Source organism: Homarus americanus, unplaced genomic scaffold, assembly GCF_018991925.1.
Source record: "Homarus americanus isolate GMGI-L3 unplaced genomic scaffold, GMGI_Hamer_2.0 scaffold36500, whole genome shotgun sequence".
Lineage (NCBI taxonomy): Eukaryota > Metazoa > Arthropoda > Malacostraca > Decapoda > Nephropidae > Homarus > Homarus americanus.
In genome coordinates, this window is record NW_024737026.1 from 17,501 (window position 1) to 30,000 (window position 12,500).

Below are 12,500 nucleotides of genomic sequence, written 5' to 3' on the forward strand. Positions count from 1 at the left end.
AAGAACGTTTATTTTGTATTCTACAGTTTTGGTTAAATACAGAACTGTTTAAGACTTGTTATGTGATATTTGCTACAGTGTATTTTGTATTCTGTAGTGATCTTGATACAGCCACACAATAACTACAAGAACGTTTATTTTGTATTCTACAGTTTTGGGTTGAATACAGAACTGTTTTAAGACTGTAATGTTATGTAATATTTGCTACAGTGTATTTTTTTGTATATTCTGAAGTGATCGTCATACACCTAATCGTTCTCATAACTACTACACTGTATATATTTTGTAGTTTTTATACTTTCCTCGTTACAGACCTAAACGTTATAAGACCTGGTACATAAACTACAGCCAGATGATACAGTATCCAATATTTTGTAGCCTACAGCTCTCTTGTCGCCACTTATCGTTCGGGTCTCTTTAGGCAACACAAGAGACGATTTTCTGTAACATTGTTTTGTAACCAGAAATATTTCCACTCAGGTATAAACGTTTCTTCACTGTATTTTAGACGTTTTTAGTGGATATAGAAACGTTAATGGTCAACCTAACCTGACCTGACCTAACCTAACCTAACCAGAAATATTTCCACTCAGGTATAAACGTTTCATCACTGTATTTTAGACGTTTTTAGTGGATATAGAAACGTTAATGGTCAACCTAACCTGACCTAACCTAACCTAACCTAACCTAACCTAACCTAACCTAACCCTAACCTAACCTAACCTAACCCTAACAGTAATATTTCCACTCAGGTATAAACGTTTCTACACTGTATTGTAGACGTTTTTAGTGGATATAGAAACGTTAATGGTCAACCTAACCTGACCTGACCTAACCTGATGACCTGACATGACCTGACCTGACCTAACCGGATGACCTTACCTGACCTGACCTAACCGGATGACTTACATGACCTGACCTGACCTAACCGGATGACCTTTGATCTGACCTAACCGGATGACTTTACGCACCTGACCTGACCTAACAACCCAGCAAACCTAAGCTAATCTAACCTCCTAATCTACCTAACCTAACCTGACCTACCAACTAACCTCCCCACAGTGCCACCACCCCACAGTGCCGCTTCCCCACAGTGCCACCTACCCCACAGTGCCACTTCCCCACTACCTCCCCACAGTGCCCTTCCCCACAGTGCCACTTCCCCCAGTGCCACCTACCCCACAGTGCCACTTCCCCCACAGTGCCACTTCCCTCTGCTACAAAATAACTACAATTCCGCATTACTTTGTCCATCTCCCCGGGTCATTTACATACAGTCATGAGGCAACAGACGGATATAACACACTAAATTATGTGTGTGTGTGTGTGTGTGTGTGCGTGTGTGTGGTGTGTGTGTGTGTGTGTGTGTGTGTGTGTGTGTGTGTGTGTGTGAAAGCATTCGTTGGTACAAGGATAGGTTAGGTTAGATGAGGCTAGACAACCCAACCCAACCTAACATTAACCTCAACCTAACTCAACCAAATCTGAACCAACCCAAATCCAAATCATACCCAATCAAATCACCAAATCCAACCTAACCCAACAATCCAACCAAAATCCACTAACACAAAATCACCAAAATCCAACCTAACCCAACCAATATCAGCAAAATCCAACCTAACCCAGCAAAATCCATAATCTAACCACCAATATCAAACCTAACCTACCAATATCAACTAACCCACCAATAACCTAACCTAACCTATCGGCTAAGCCCGAGTTTCATCATCATCCTTTACGAGAAATTAAATCAAGTTGTGTTAAAAAAGGATCTGAACTCATTCATTTTATCATTTAGAACCGAAGTGCTGAGAGTGTGGGGCACTGTGGGGGTGGGTGGCACTGTGGGGGTGGGTGGCACTGTGGGGTGGTGGCACTGTGGGGTGGGTTGCACTGTGGGGTGGTGGCACTGTGGGGTGGGTGGTACTGTAAGTGGGGTGGCACTGTTGGGGGTGGTGTGGGTTGCACTGTGGTGGTGGCACTGTGGGGTGGGTGGTACTATGGGTGGGTGGCACTGTGGGTGGGTGGCACTGGGGTGATGCCATTGTGGGGGTGGTGGCACTGTGGGGTGGGTGGCACTGTGGGGAGGTGGTACTGTGGGGGTGGCACTGTGGGGTGTGGGTGGCACTGTGGGTAGGTGGCATTGTGGGGTGTGGTGGCACTTGGGTGGGTGGCACTGTGGGGGTGGTGGCACTGTGGTGAGGTGGCTACTGTGAGGGTGGGTGGCACTGTGGGGGTGGGTGGCACTGGGGGTGGGTGACACTGTGGGGGTGGGTGGCACTGTGGGGTGGGTGGCTGTGGGGTGGGTGGCACTGTGGGGGTGGTGGCACTGTGGGTGGTGGCACTGTGGGTGGGTGGCTGTGGGGTGGGTGGCACTGTGGGGTGGATGGACGCACTGGGGTGGTGGCATTGTGGGGTGGTGGCACTGTGGAGGTGGGTGACACTGTGGGGTGGGTGGCACTGTGGGGGTGGTGGGCACTGTGGGGAGAATATGTTACAGGCATCTAGTGGCACTGGGGGAGGTGGCACTGTGGGAGGTGGCACTGTGGGGGAGGTAGCACTGTGGGGGTGGTGGCACTGTGGTGGAGGGATATGTTACAGGCATCTGGTGGCACTGTGGGGGGAGGTGGCACTGTGGGAGGTTGGCACTGTGGGGGAGGTAGCACTGTGGGGTGGTGGCACTGTGGGGGAGGGTGGCACTGTGGGGAGGTGGCACTGTGGGGTGTGGCACTGTGGGGAGGTGGCACTGTGGGGAGGAATATGTTACAGGCATCTGGTGGCACTGTGGGGAGGTGGCACTGTGGGATTGGCACTGTGGGGAGGGTAGCACTGTGGGGTGGTGGCACTGTGGTGGAGAGATATGTACAGGCATCTTGTGGCTTGGGGAGGTGGCACTGTGGAGAGTGGCACTGTGGGGATGGCACTGTGGGAGGTGGTGGCACTTGTGGTGGGGGAGGTGGCACTGTGAGGGTGGTGGCACTGTGGGGAGGTGGCACTGTGGTGGAGGAATATGTTACAGGCATCTGGTGTGCTGTGGAGGTAGCACTGTGGGGAGGTGGTGGCACTGTGGTGGGAGGTGGCACTGTGAGGGTGGTGGCACTGTGGGGTGGTGGCACTGTGGGGAGGTGGCACTGTGGTGGAGGAATATGTTACAGGCATCTGGTGGCACTGTGTGGGAGGTGGTGGCACTGTGGGAGGTGGCACTGTGGGGGGAGGTAGCACTGTGGGGGTGGTGGCACTGTGGTGGAGGAATATGTTACAGGCATCGTGGTGGCACTGTGGGAGGGGTGGTGGCACTGTGGGGGGAGGTGGCACTGTGGGGGAGGTAGCACTGTGGGGGTGGTGGCACTGTGGGGAGGAATATGTTACAGGCATCTGGTGGCACTGTGGGGAGGTGGCACTGTGGGGGAGGTGGCACTGTGGGAGGTGGCACTGTGGGGTGGTGGCACTGTGGGGAGGAATATGTTACAGGCATCTGGTGGCACTGTGGGAGGTGGTGGCGCTGGGGGAGGTAGCACTGTGGGGGAGGTAGCACTGTGGGGGGTGGCACTGTGGTGGGAATATGTTACAGGCATCTGGTGGCACTGTGGGGGGAGGTGGCACTGTGGGGAGAGTTGGCACTGTGGGAAGGTGGCACTGTGGGAGGGTGGTGGCACTGTGGGGAGGTGGACCTGTGGGGAGGTAGCACTGTGGGGGTGGTGGCACTGTGGGGGAGGGGCGTATTTTGGGCATCTGGTGGCACTGTGGGAGGTGGTGGCACTGTGGGGGGAGGTGGCACTGTGGGGGGTGGCACTGTGGGGTGTGGCACTGTGGTGGAGGGAATATGTTACAGGCATCTGGTGGCACTGGGGGGAGGTGGCACTGTGGGGAGGGTTGGCACTGTGGGAGGTAGCACTGTGGGTGGTGGCACTGTGGGGAGGTGGCACTGTGGGGAGGTAGCACTGTGGGAGGTGGTGGCACTGTGGGAGGAGGTGGCACTGTGGGGGAGGTGGCACTGTGGGGGTGGTGGCACTGTGGGGGTGGCACTGTGGGGGAGGTGTACAGGCATCTGGTGTGGCACTGTGGGGAGGTGGCACTGTGGGGGTTGGCACTGTGGGGGGGAGTGGCACTGTGGGAGGTGGGTGGCACTGTGGGGGAGGTGGCACTGTGGGGTGGCTGTGGGGTGGTGGCACTGTGGGGGGAGGTGGCACTGTGGGGAGGAATATGTTGGCATCTGGTGGCACAGGTGATCATATATTTTTATCTTAGGGAGGTGAGGTGGCTTGAGGTGGCTTGGTGAGGTTGGTGAGGTGGCTTGGTGAGGTGCCTTGGTGAGGTGTGGTGAGGTGGCTTGGTGAGGTGGCTTGGTGAGGTGGCTTGGTGAGGTGGCTTGGTGAGGTGGCTTGGTGAGGTGGCTTGGTGAGGTGGCTTGGTGAGGTGTGGTGGGTGTGTGGGGTGCTTGGTGAGGTGGCTTGGTGAGGTGGCTTAGTGAGGTGGCTTGGGATGTGGCTTAGGGGTGTTAGGGAGGTGGGATGGGGATCTGGCTTTGGTGAGAAATATGTGTGAAATATTTTGCTCTCTCCACCCTCCTCTCACTCTCTCTCTCTCTCCACCTCTCTCTCTCTCTCTCTCTCTCTCTCTCTCTCTCTCTCTCTCTCCACCTCTCTCTCTCCTCTCTCTCTCTCTCCCACCCCCCACCTCCTCTCTCTCCTCTCTCTCCCTCTCTCCTCTCTCTCTCTCTCTCTCACATCAATATATCGGCTCTGAGACAATATTACACAGCCTCCATCCGGCCATATATTTCATGATAGGCGCTGGATACACTCATGGTACCATCCGGCTGTTGAGGAAGCCTGCTGAAGCCTGGTGAAGCCTTGGTGAAGCCTGCTGGAGCTCTAAGTCTGGTGAAGCTCTGAGTCTGGCTGAAGCCTGGTGGAGCATCGTGAAGCCTGCTGGAGCCTCGTGAAGCCTGCTGAAGCCTGCTGGAGCCTGCTGAAGCCTGTGGTGCAGGTGAAGCCTGCTGGAGCTCTAAGTCTGAGTGAAGCTCTGAGTCTGGCTGAAGCCTGGTGGAGCATCGTGAAGCCTGCTGGAGCCTCGTGAAGCCTGCTGAAGCCTGCTGGAGCCTGCTGAAGCCTGGTGAAGCCTTGGTGAAGCCTGCTGGAGCTCTAAGTCTGGTGGCTCAGTCTGGCTGAAGCCTGGTGGAGCATCGTGAAGCCTGCTGGAGCCTCGTGAAGCCTGCTGAAGCCTGCTGGAGCCTGCTGAAGCCTGGTGAAGCCTTGGTGGCTCTGCTGGAGCTCTAAGTCTGGTGAAGCTCTGAGTCTGGCTGAAGCCTGGTGGAGCATCGTGAAGCCTGCTGGAGCCCCGTGAAGCCTGCTGAAGCCTGGTGGAGCCTCGTGAAGCCTGCTGAAGCCTGCTGGACTCTTAAGTCTAGTTGATACCTTGGTGGAGCCTCTGAAGCCTGCTGAAGCCTGCTGGAGCCCGTGAAGCCTGCTGAAGCCTGGTGGAGCCTCGTGAAGCCTGCTGAAGCCTGCTGGAGCTCTTAAGTCTAGTTGATACCTTGGTGGAGCCTCGTGAAGCTAGTTGAGCCTTATTAAAGCCTCCTAGTTTTTTAGTCTGTCTGTCTGTCTGTCTGTTACTCCTGGTCTGTCTGTCTGTCTGTCTGTTTACTCGTTCTGTCTGTCTGTCTGTCTGTTTACTCGTCGGTCTGTCTGTCTGTCTGTCTGTTTACTCGTCTGTCTGTCTGTCTGTCTGTTTACTCGTCTGTCTGTCTGTCTGTCTGTCTGTCTGTCTGTCTGTCTGTCTGTCTGTCTGTCTGTTTACTCGTCTGTCCTTCCTGTCTGTCTGTTTTACTCGTCGGTCTGTCTGTCCTGTCTGTCTGTTTACTCGTCGTCTGTCCTGTCTGTCTTTTTTACTCGTCTGTCTGTCTGTCTGTCTGTGTCTGTCTGTCTGTCTGTCTGTCTGTCTGTCTGTCTGTCTGTTTACTCGTCTGTCTGTCTGTCTGTCTGTGTCTGTGTCTGTTCGTCTGTATGTACTATCTGTCTGTATCTGTCTGTCTGTCTGTTTACTCGTCTGTCTGTCTGTCTGTCTGTGTCTGTCTGTCTGTATATCTATCTGTCTGTCTGTCTGTCATCTGTTTACTCGTCTGTCTGTCTGTCTGTGTCTACCGTCTGTATGTCTATCTATCTGTCTGTCTGTCTGTCTGTGTCTGTCTGTCTGTGTGTCTGTGTCTATCTGGTGTCTGTCTGTCTGTATGTCATGTAGTCGTACTCTGTAAGTCGTACTCTCAAGGGGGGTCGTACCAAAAGACCTAGTAAACGATGCTTTAACGACCCTGGTAGTTGAATCACCTCTAACAACTACAAAAAGAAATGAGCAATTCTGTATTTTTTTCTGTATTTTCTGAATTATTATTTATTTTCTATATTTTTCTGTATTTTTCTATATTTTCTGTACTTTCTATATTTTCTGTATTTTTCTATATTTTTCTGTATTTTTCTATATTTTCTATATTTTCTGTACTTTTCTATATTTTTCTGTACTTTTCTATATTTTTTCTGTATTTTCTGTATTTTTCTGTATTTTTCTATATTTTTCTGTACTTTTCTATAACTGTATTTTTCTATATTTTCTATATTTTTCTATATTTTCATATTTTCTGTATTTTTCTGTATTTTTCTATATTTTCTGTATTTTTCTATATTTTTCTGTACTTTTCTATATTTTTATATTTTTTCTATATTTTCTGTACTTTTCTATATTTTTCTATATTTTTCTATATTTTCTATATTTTCTGTATTTTTCTATATTTTTCTGTATTTTTCTATATTTTCTTATTTTCTGTATTTTTCTTTTTTCTATATTTTTCTGTACTTTTCTATATTTTTCATATTTTTCTATATTTTCTATATTTTTCTATATTTTTTCTGTATTTTTCTATATTTTTCTGTATTTTTCTATATTTTCTGTATTTTTCTGTATTTTTCTATATTTTCTGTATTTTTCTATATTTTCTGTACTTTTCTATATTTTTTCTATATTTTTCTATATTTTTCTATATATTTTTTCTGTATTTTCTATATTTTCTGTATTTTTCTATATTTTTCTGTATTTTTCTGTATTTTCTGTATTTTTTCTATATTTTTCTATATTTTTCTATATTTTTCTGTATTTTTCTATATTTTTCTGTACTTTTCTATATTTTCTATATTTTTCTATTTTTTTTCTGTATTTTTTCTATATTTTTCAATATTACTTTCTATATTTCTGTATTTTTCTGTATTTTCTGTATTTTTCTGTATTTTCTGTATTTTTTCTACTATTTTTTTTCTATATTTTTCTATATTTTTTCTATATTTTCTGTACTTTCTATATTTTTCTATATTTTTCTGTACTTTTATTTTTCTATATTTTCTGTATTTTTATATTTTTCTATATTTTTCTGTATTTTTTCTATATTTTTTCTATATTTTTTCTATATTTTTCTATATTTTTCTTATTTTTTATATTTTTCTTATTTTTCTATATTTTTCTGCATTTTCTGTATTTTATATTTTCTGTATTTTCTTATTTTTCTATATTTTTTCTATATTTTTCTATATTTTTTCTATATTTTCTATATATTTTTCTGTATTTTTCTATATTTTCTATATTTTCTGTACTTTTCTATATTTTTCTGTATATTTTTATATTTTCTATATTTTTCTGTACTTTTCTATTTTTCTATATTTTTCTATATTTTTCTGTATTTTTCTATATTTTTCTATATTTTTCTGTATTTTTCTATATTTTTTCTATATTTTTCTATATTTTTCTATTTTCTTACTTTTCTATATTTTTCTATATTTTCTATTTTCTATATTTTTGTATTTTTCTATATTTTTTCTATTTTTCTATATTTTTCTGTATTTTTTCTATATTTTTTCTGTATTTTTTCTTATTTTTCTTATTTTCTGTATTTTTCTATATTTTTCTGTATTTTTCTGAATTTTTTCTATATTTTTACTTTTTCTATTTTCTATATTTTCTATATTTTTCTTATTTTTTCTATATTTTCTATTTTATATTTTTCTATATTTTCTGTATTTTCTATATTTTTTCTATATTTTTCTATATTTTTCTATATTTTTTCTATATTTTTCTGTATTTTTCTATATTTTTTCTGTATTTTTCTATTTTCTATATTTTCTATATTTTCTATATTTTTCTATATTTTCTATATTTTCTATATTTTCTGTATATTTTTTCTATATTTTTCTATATTTTTCTATTTTCTATATTTTTCTGTATTTTCTGTATTTTTTTTTTCTATTTTCTATATTTTTCTTTATTTTCTATTTTCTATATTTTTCTGACTTTTCTATATTTTCTATATTTTTCTGTATTTACCTGTATTTTCTATATTTTTCTATATTTTTCTATATTTTCTATACTTTTCTATATTTTTCTATATTTTCTATATATTTTTCTGTATTTTCTCTTTTCTATATTTTTCTATATTTTCTGTATTTTTCTGTATTTTCTATATTTTCTGTATTTTTCTATATTTTCTGTATTTTCTGTATTTTTCTGTATTTTCTATATTTTTCTATATTTTCTGTATTTTCTATATTTTTCTTATTTTTTCTATATTTTTTCTATATTTTTTCTGTATTTTCTGTATTTTTCTATATTTTCTGTATTTTCTATATTTTCTGTACTTTTCTATATTTTTCTATATTTTCCATATTTTTTCTGTATTTTCTATATTTTTATATTTTTCTAACCTTTTCTATATTTTTCTATATTTTTTCTATATTTTCTGTATTTTTCTATATTTTTCTATATTTTTCTATATTTTTCTGTATTTTTCTGTATTTTTCTATATTTTCTGTACTTTTCTATATTTTTCTATATTTTTCTATATTTTTCTGTATTTTTCATATTTTTCTGTATTTTTCTATATTTTTCTGTATTTTCTGTATTTTTCTATATTTTTCTGTATTTTCTGTATTTTCTATATTTTTCTATATTTTTCTGTATTTTTCTATATTTTTCTATATTTTCTTATTTTTCTATTTTTTATTTTCTTATTTTTATAATTTTTCTGTATTTTTCTATATTTTCTTATATTTTTCTGTACTTTTCTATATTTTTCTATATTTTTCTATATTTTTCTATATTTTTCTATATTTTCTTTATTTTTCTGTATTTTTCTATATTTTTCTATATTTTTCTTTATATTTTTCTGTATTTTTCTGTACTTTTCTATATTTTTTCTATATTTTTCTGTATTTTCTGTATTTTTCTATATTTTTCTATATTTTTCTATATTTTTCTATATTTTTTCTATATTTTTCTGTATTTTTCTATATTTTTCTATATTTTCTGTATTTTTCTATATTTTCTATATTTTTCTATATTTTCTGTATTTTCTTGTATTTTTCTATATTTTCTGTAATTTTCTATATTTTTCTTATATTTTCTGTATTTTTTCTGTATTTTTCTATATTTTTCTGTATTTTTCTATATTTTTCTATATTTTTCTGTACTTTCTATATTTTTCTATATTTTCTGTATTTTTCTGTATTTTTCTATATTTTTTCTGTATTTTCTATATTTTTCTGTATTTTCTATATTTTTCTTATTTTTCTATATTTTTCTATATTTTTCTATATTTTTCATATTTTTCTATATTTTTCTGTATTTTTCTGTATTTTTCTATATTTTTCTGTATTTTTCTATATTTTTCTATATTTTCTTGTATTTTTCTGTATTTTCTTATTTTTCTATATTTTCTGTATTTTCTATTTTCTATATTTTTCTGTACTTTTCTATATTTTTCATATTTTTCTTATTTTTCTGTATTTTCTATATTTTTCTGTATTTTTCTATATTTTTCTATATTTTTCATATTTTTCTATATATTTTTCTATATTTTTCTGTATTTTTCTATATTTTTCTTATTTTCTATATTTTTCTATATTTTCTATTTTCTTATTTTCATATTTTTCACTTTTCTATATTTTCTATATTTTTTCTGTATTTTCTATATTTTTCTGTATTTTCTATATTTTTCTATATTTTTTATATTTTTTCTATTTTTCTTATTTTCTATATTTTTCTATATTTTCTATATTTTTCTGTATTTTCTGTATTTTTCTATATTTTTCTATATTTTTCTGTATTTTTCTATATTTTTCTATATTTTTCTATATTTTTCTGTATTTTCTATATTTTTCTATATTTTTTCTGTATTTTCTATATTTTTCTATATTTTTCTATATTTTTCTGTATTTTTCTGTATTTTCTGTATTTTTCTATATTTTTCTATATTTTCATATTTTCTGCATTTTCTATATTTTCTATATTTTTCTATATTTTTCTATATTTTTCTATATTTTCTATATTTTTCATATTTTTCTATATTTTTCTATATTTTTCTGTATTTTTCTATATTTTTCTATATTTTTCTCTGTATTTTCTATATTTTTCTATATATTTTTCTATATTTTTCTGTATTTTTCTGTATTTTTCTATATTTTTCTATATTTTTCTATATTTTTCTGTATTTTTCTGTATTTTTCTGTATTTTTCTATATTTTTCGTATTTTTCTGTATTTTTCTATATTTTTCTATATTTTTCTGTATTTTTCTATATTTTTCTATATTTTTCTGTATTTTTCTATATTTTTCTGTATTTTTCTGTATTTTTCTGTATTTTCTGTATTTGTTGTATTTCTTGCCATGTTGACTCTGAAAAGCCTTCCATCATCTGCAATAGTGTGTGTATGTATGTATGTATGTATGTATGTATGTATGTATATATATAAACACGAATATACATATACACACACATGTACGTATTTATATGTATGTATGTACGTATAAATGTCCTAAACTAATAACGAAAAACACGAAAAATGATTATATTTCCACCATTTTTTATCAAAGGTTTTTTCCCTGACTCAATTTACCTCCCAAGTTATTTCCCCGAACTATTTGTCCTTCATAGTTTATTCCCCTAACATTTTTCCCCTAAGTATATTGGCACTGTAGTATGTGGCACTGTAGTATGTGGCACTGTAGTATGTGGCACTGTAGTATGTGGCACTAGTAGTATGTGGCACTGTAGTATGTGGCACTGTAGTATGTGGCACTGTAGTATGTGCACTGTAGTATGGTACTGTAGTATGTGGCACTAGTAGTATGTGGCACTGTAGTATGTGGCACTGTAGTATGTGGCACTGTAGTATGTGGCACTGTAGTATGTGGCACTGTAGTGTGGCACTGTAGTATGTGGCACTGTAGTATGTGGCACTGTAGTATGTGGCACTGTAGTATGTGACACTGTAGTATGGCACTGTAGATGTGGCACTGTAGTATGTGGCACTGTAGTATGTGCACTGTAGTATGTGGCACTGTAGTATGTGGCACTAGTATGTGGTACTGTAGTATGTGGCACTGTAGTATGTGCACTGTAGTATGGCACTGTAGTATGTGGCACTAGTATGTGGCACTGTAGTATGTGGCACTGTAGTATGTGGCACTGTAGTATGTGACACTGGTAGTATGTGGCACTGTAGTATGTGGCACTGTAGTATGTGGCACTGTAGTATGTGGCACTATAGTATGTGGCACTGTAGTATGTGGCACTATAGTATGTGGCACTGTAGTATGTGGTATTGTAGTATGTGGCACTGTAGTATGTGGCACTAGTAGTATGTGGCACTGTAGTATGTGGCACTGTAGTATGTGCACTGTAGTATGTGGCACTGTAGTATGTGGCACTGTAGTATGTGCACTGTAGTATGCATGTAGTATGTGCACTGTAGTATATGGCACTGTAGTATGTGGCACTGTAGTATGTGGCACTGTAGTATGTGGCACTGTAGTATGTGGCACTGTAGTATGTGGCACTAGTATGTGGCACTAGTATGTGGCACTGTAGTATGTGGCACTGTAGTATGTGGCACTGTAGTATGTGGCACTGTAGCATGTGGCACTGTAGTATGTGGCACTGTAGTATGTGGCACTGTAGTATGTGGCACTGTAGTATGTGGCACTAGACAAGCTGTAAGTATATGTAGAATTAATGAGATAACACACACACATACACACACACACACACACACACACACACACACACACACACACACACACTCTCTCTCTCTCTCTCTCTCTCCAATTCCACTTTTATCACCCGTTTCCCCATTCCACCATTTTTATCAATTTCTTCCCTTCCTTCTTTCGTTAAATACTTGAGGCACTTTTATTTCATTGTAATTTTTCCTCTCGTTTAATCGTCTTCTTTTGGTAGTTAGTTTAATTGTCTATCTGTCTGTCTGTCTGTCTGTCTGTCTGTTTATCTGTCTGTCTGTCTGTCTGTCTGTTTATCTGTCTGTCTGTCTGTCTGTTTATCTCTGTCTGTCTGTCTGTCTGTTTATCTCTGTCTGTCTGTCTGTCTGTTTATTCCTGTCTGTCTGTCTGTCTGTCTGTTTATCTGTCTGTCTGTCTGTCTGTCTGTTTATCTGTCTGTCTGTCTG

General features: G+C 38.3%; 1 protein-coding gene across 1 annotated transcript in view; it reads right to left on the reverse strand.

Moving 5' to 3' along the window:
- Positions 1–5,007: 5,007 nt before the first annotated feature.
- Positions 5,008–12,500, reverse strand: part of LOC121872513 (WAS/WASL-interacting protein family member 1-like) — an 18,554-nt gene continuing 11,061 nt past the window's right edge. The window contains exon 2 of the mRNA XM_042375298.1: positions 5,008–5,392. Within this exon, the coding sequence (XP_042231232.1) occupies positions 5,008–5,392 (385 nt within the window). The remainder of the gene's footprint in view (positions 5,393–12,500) is intronic.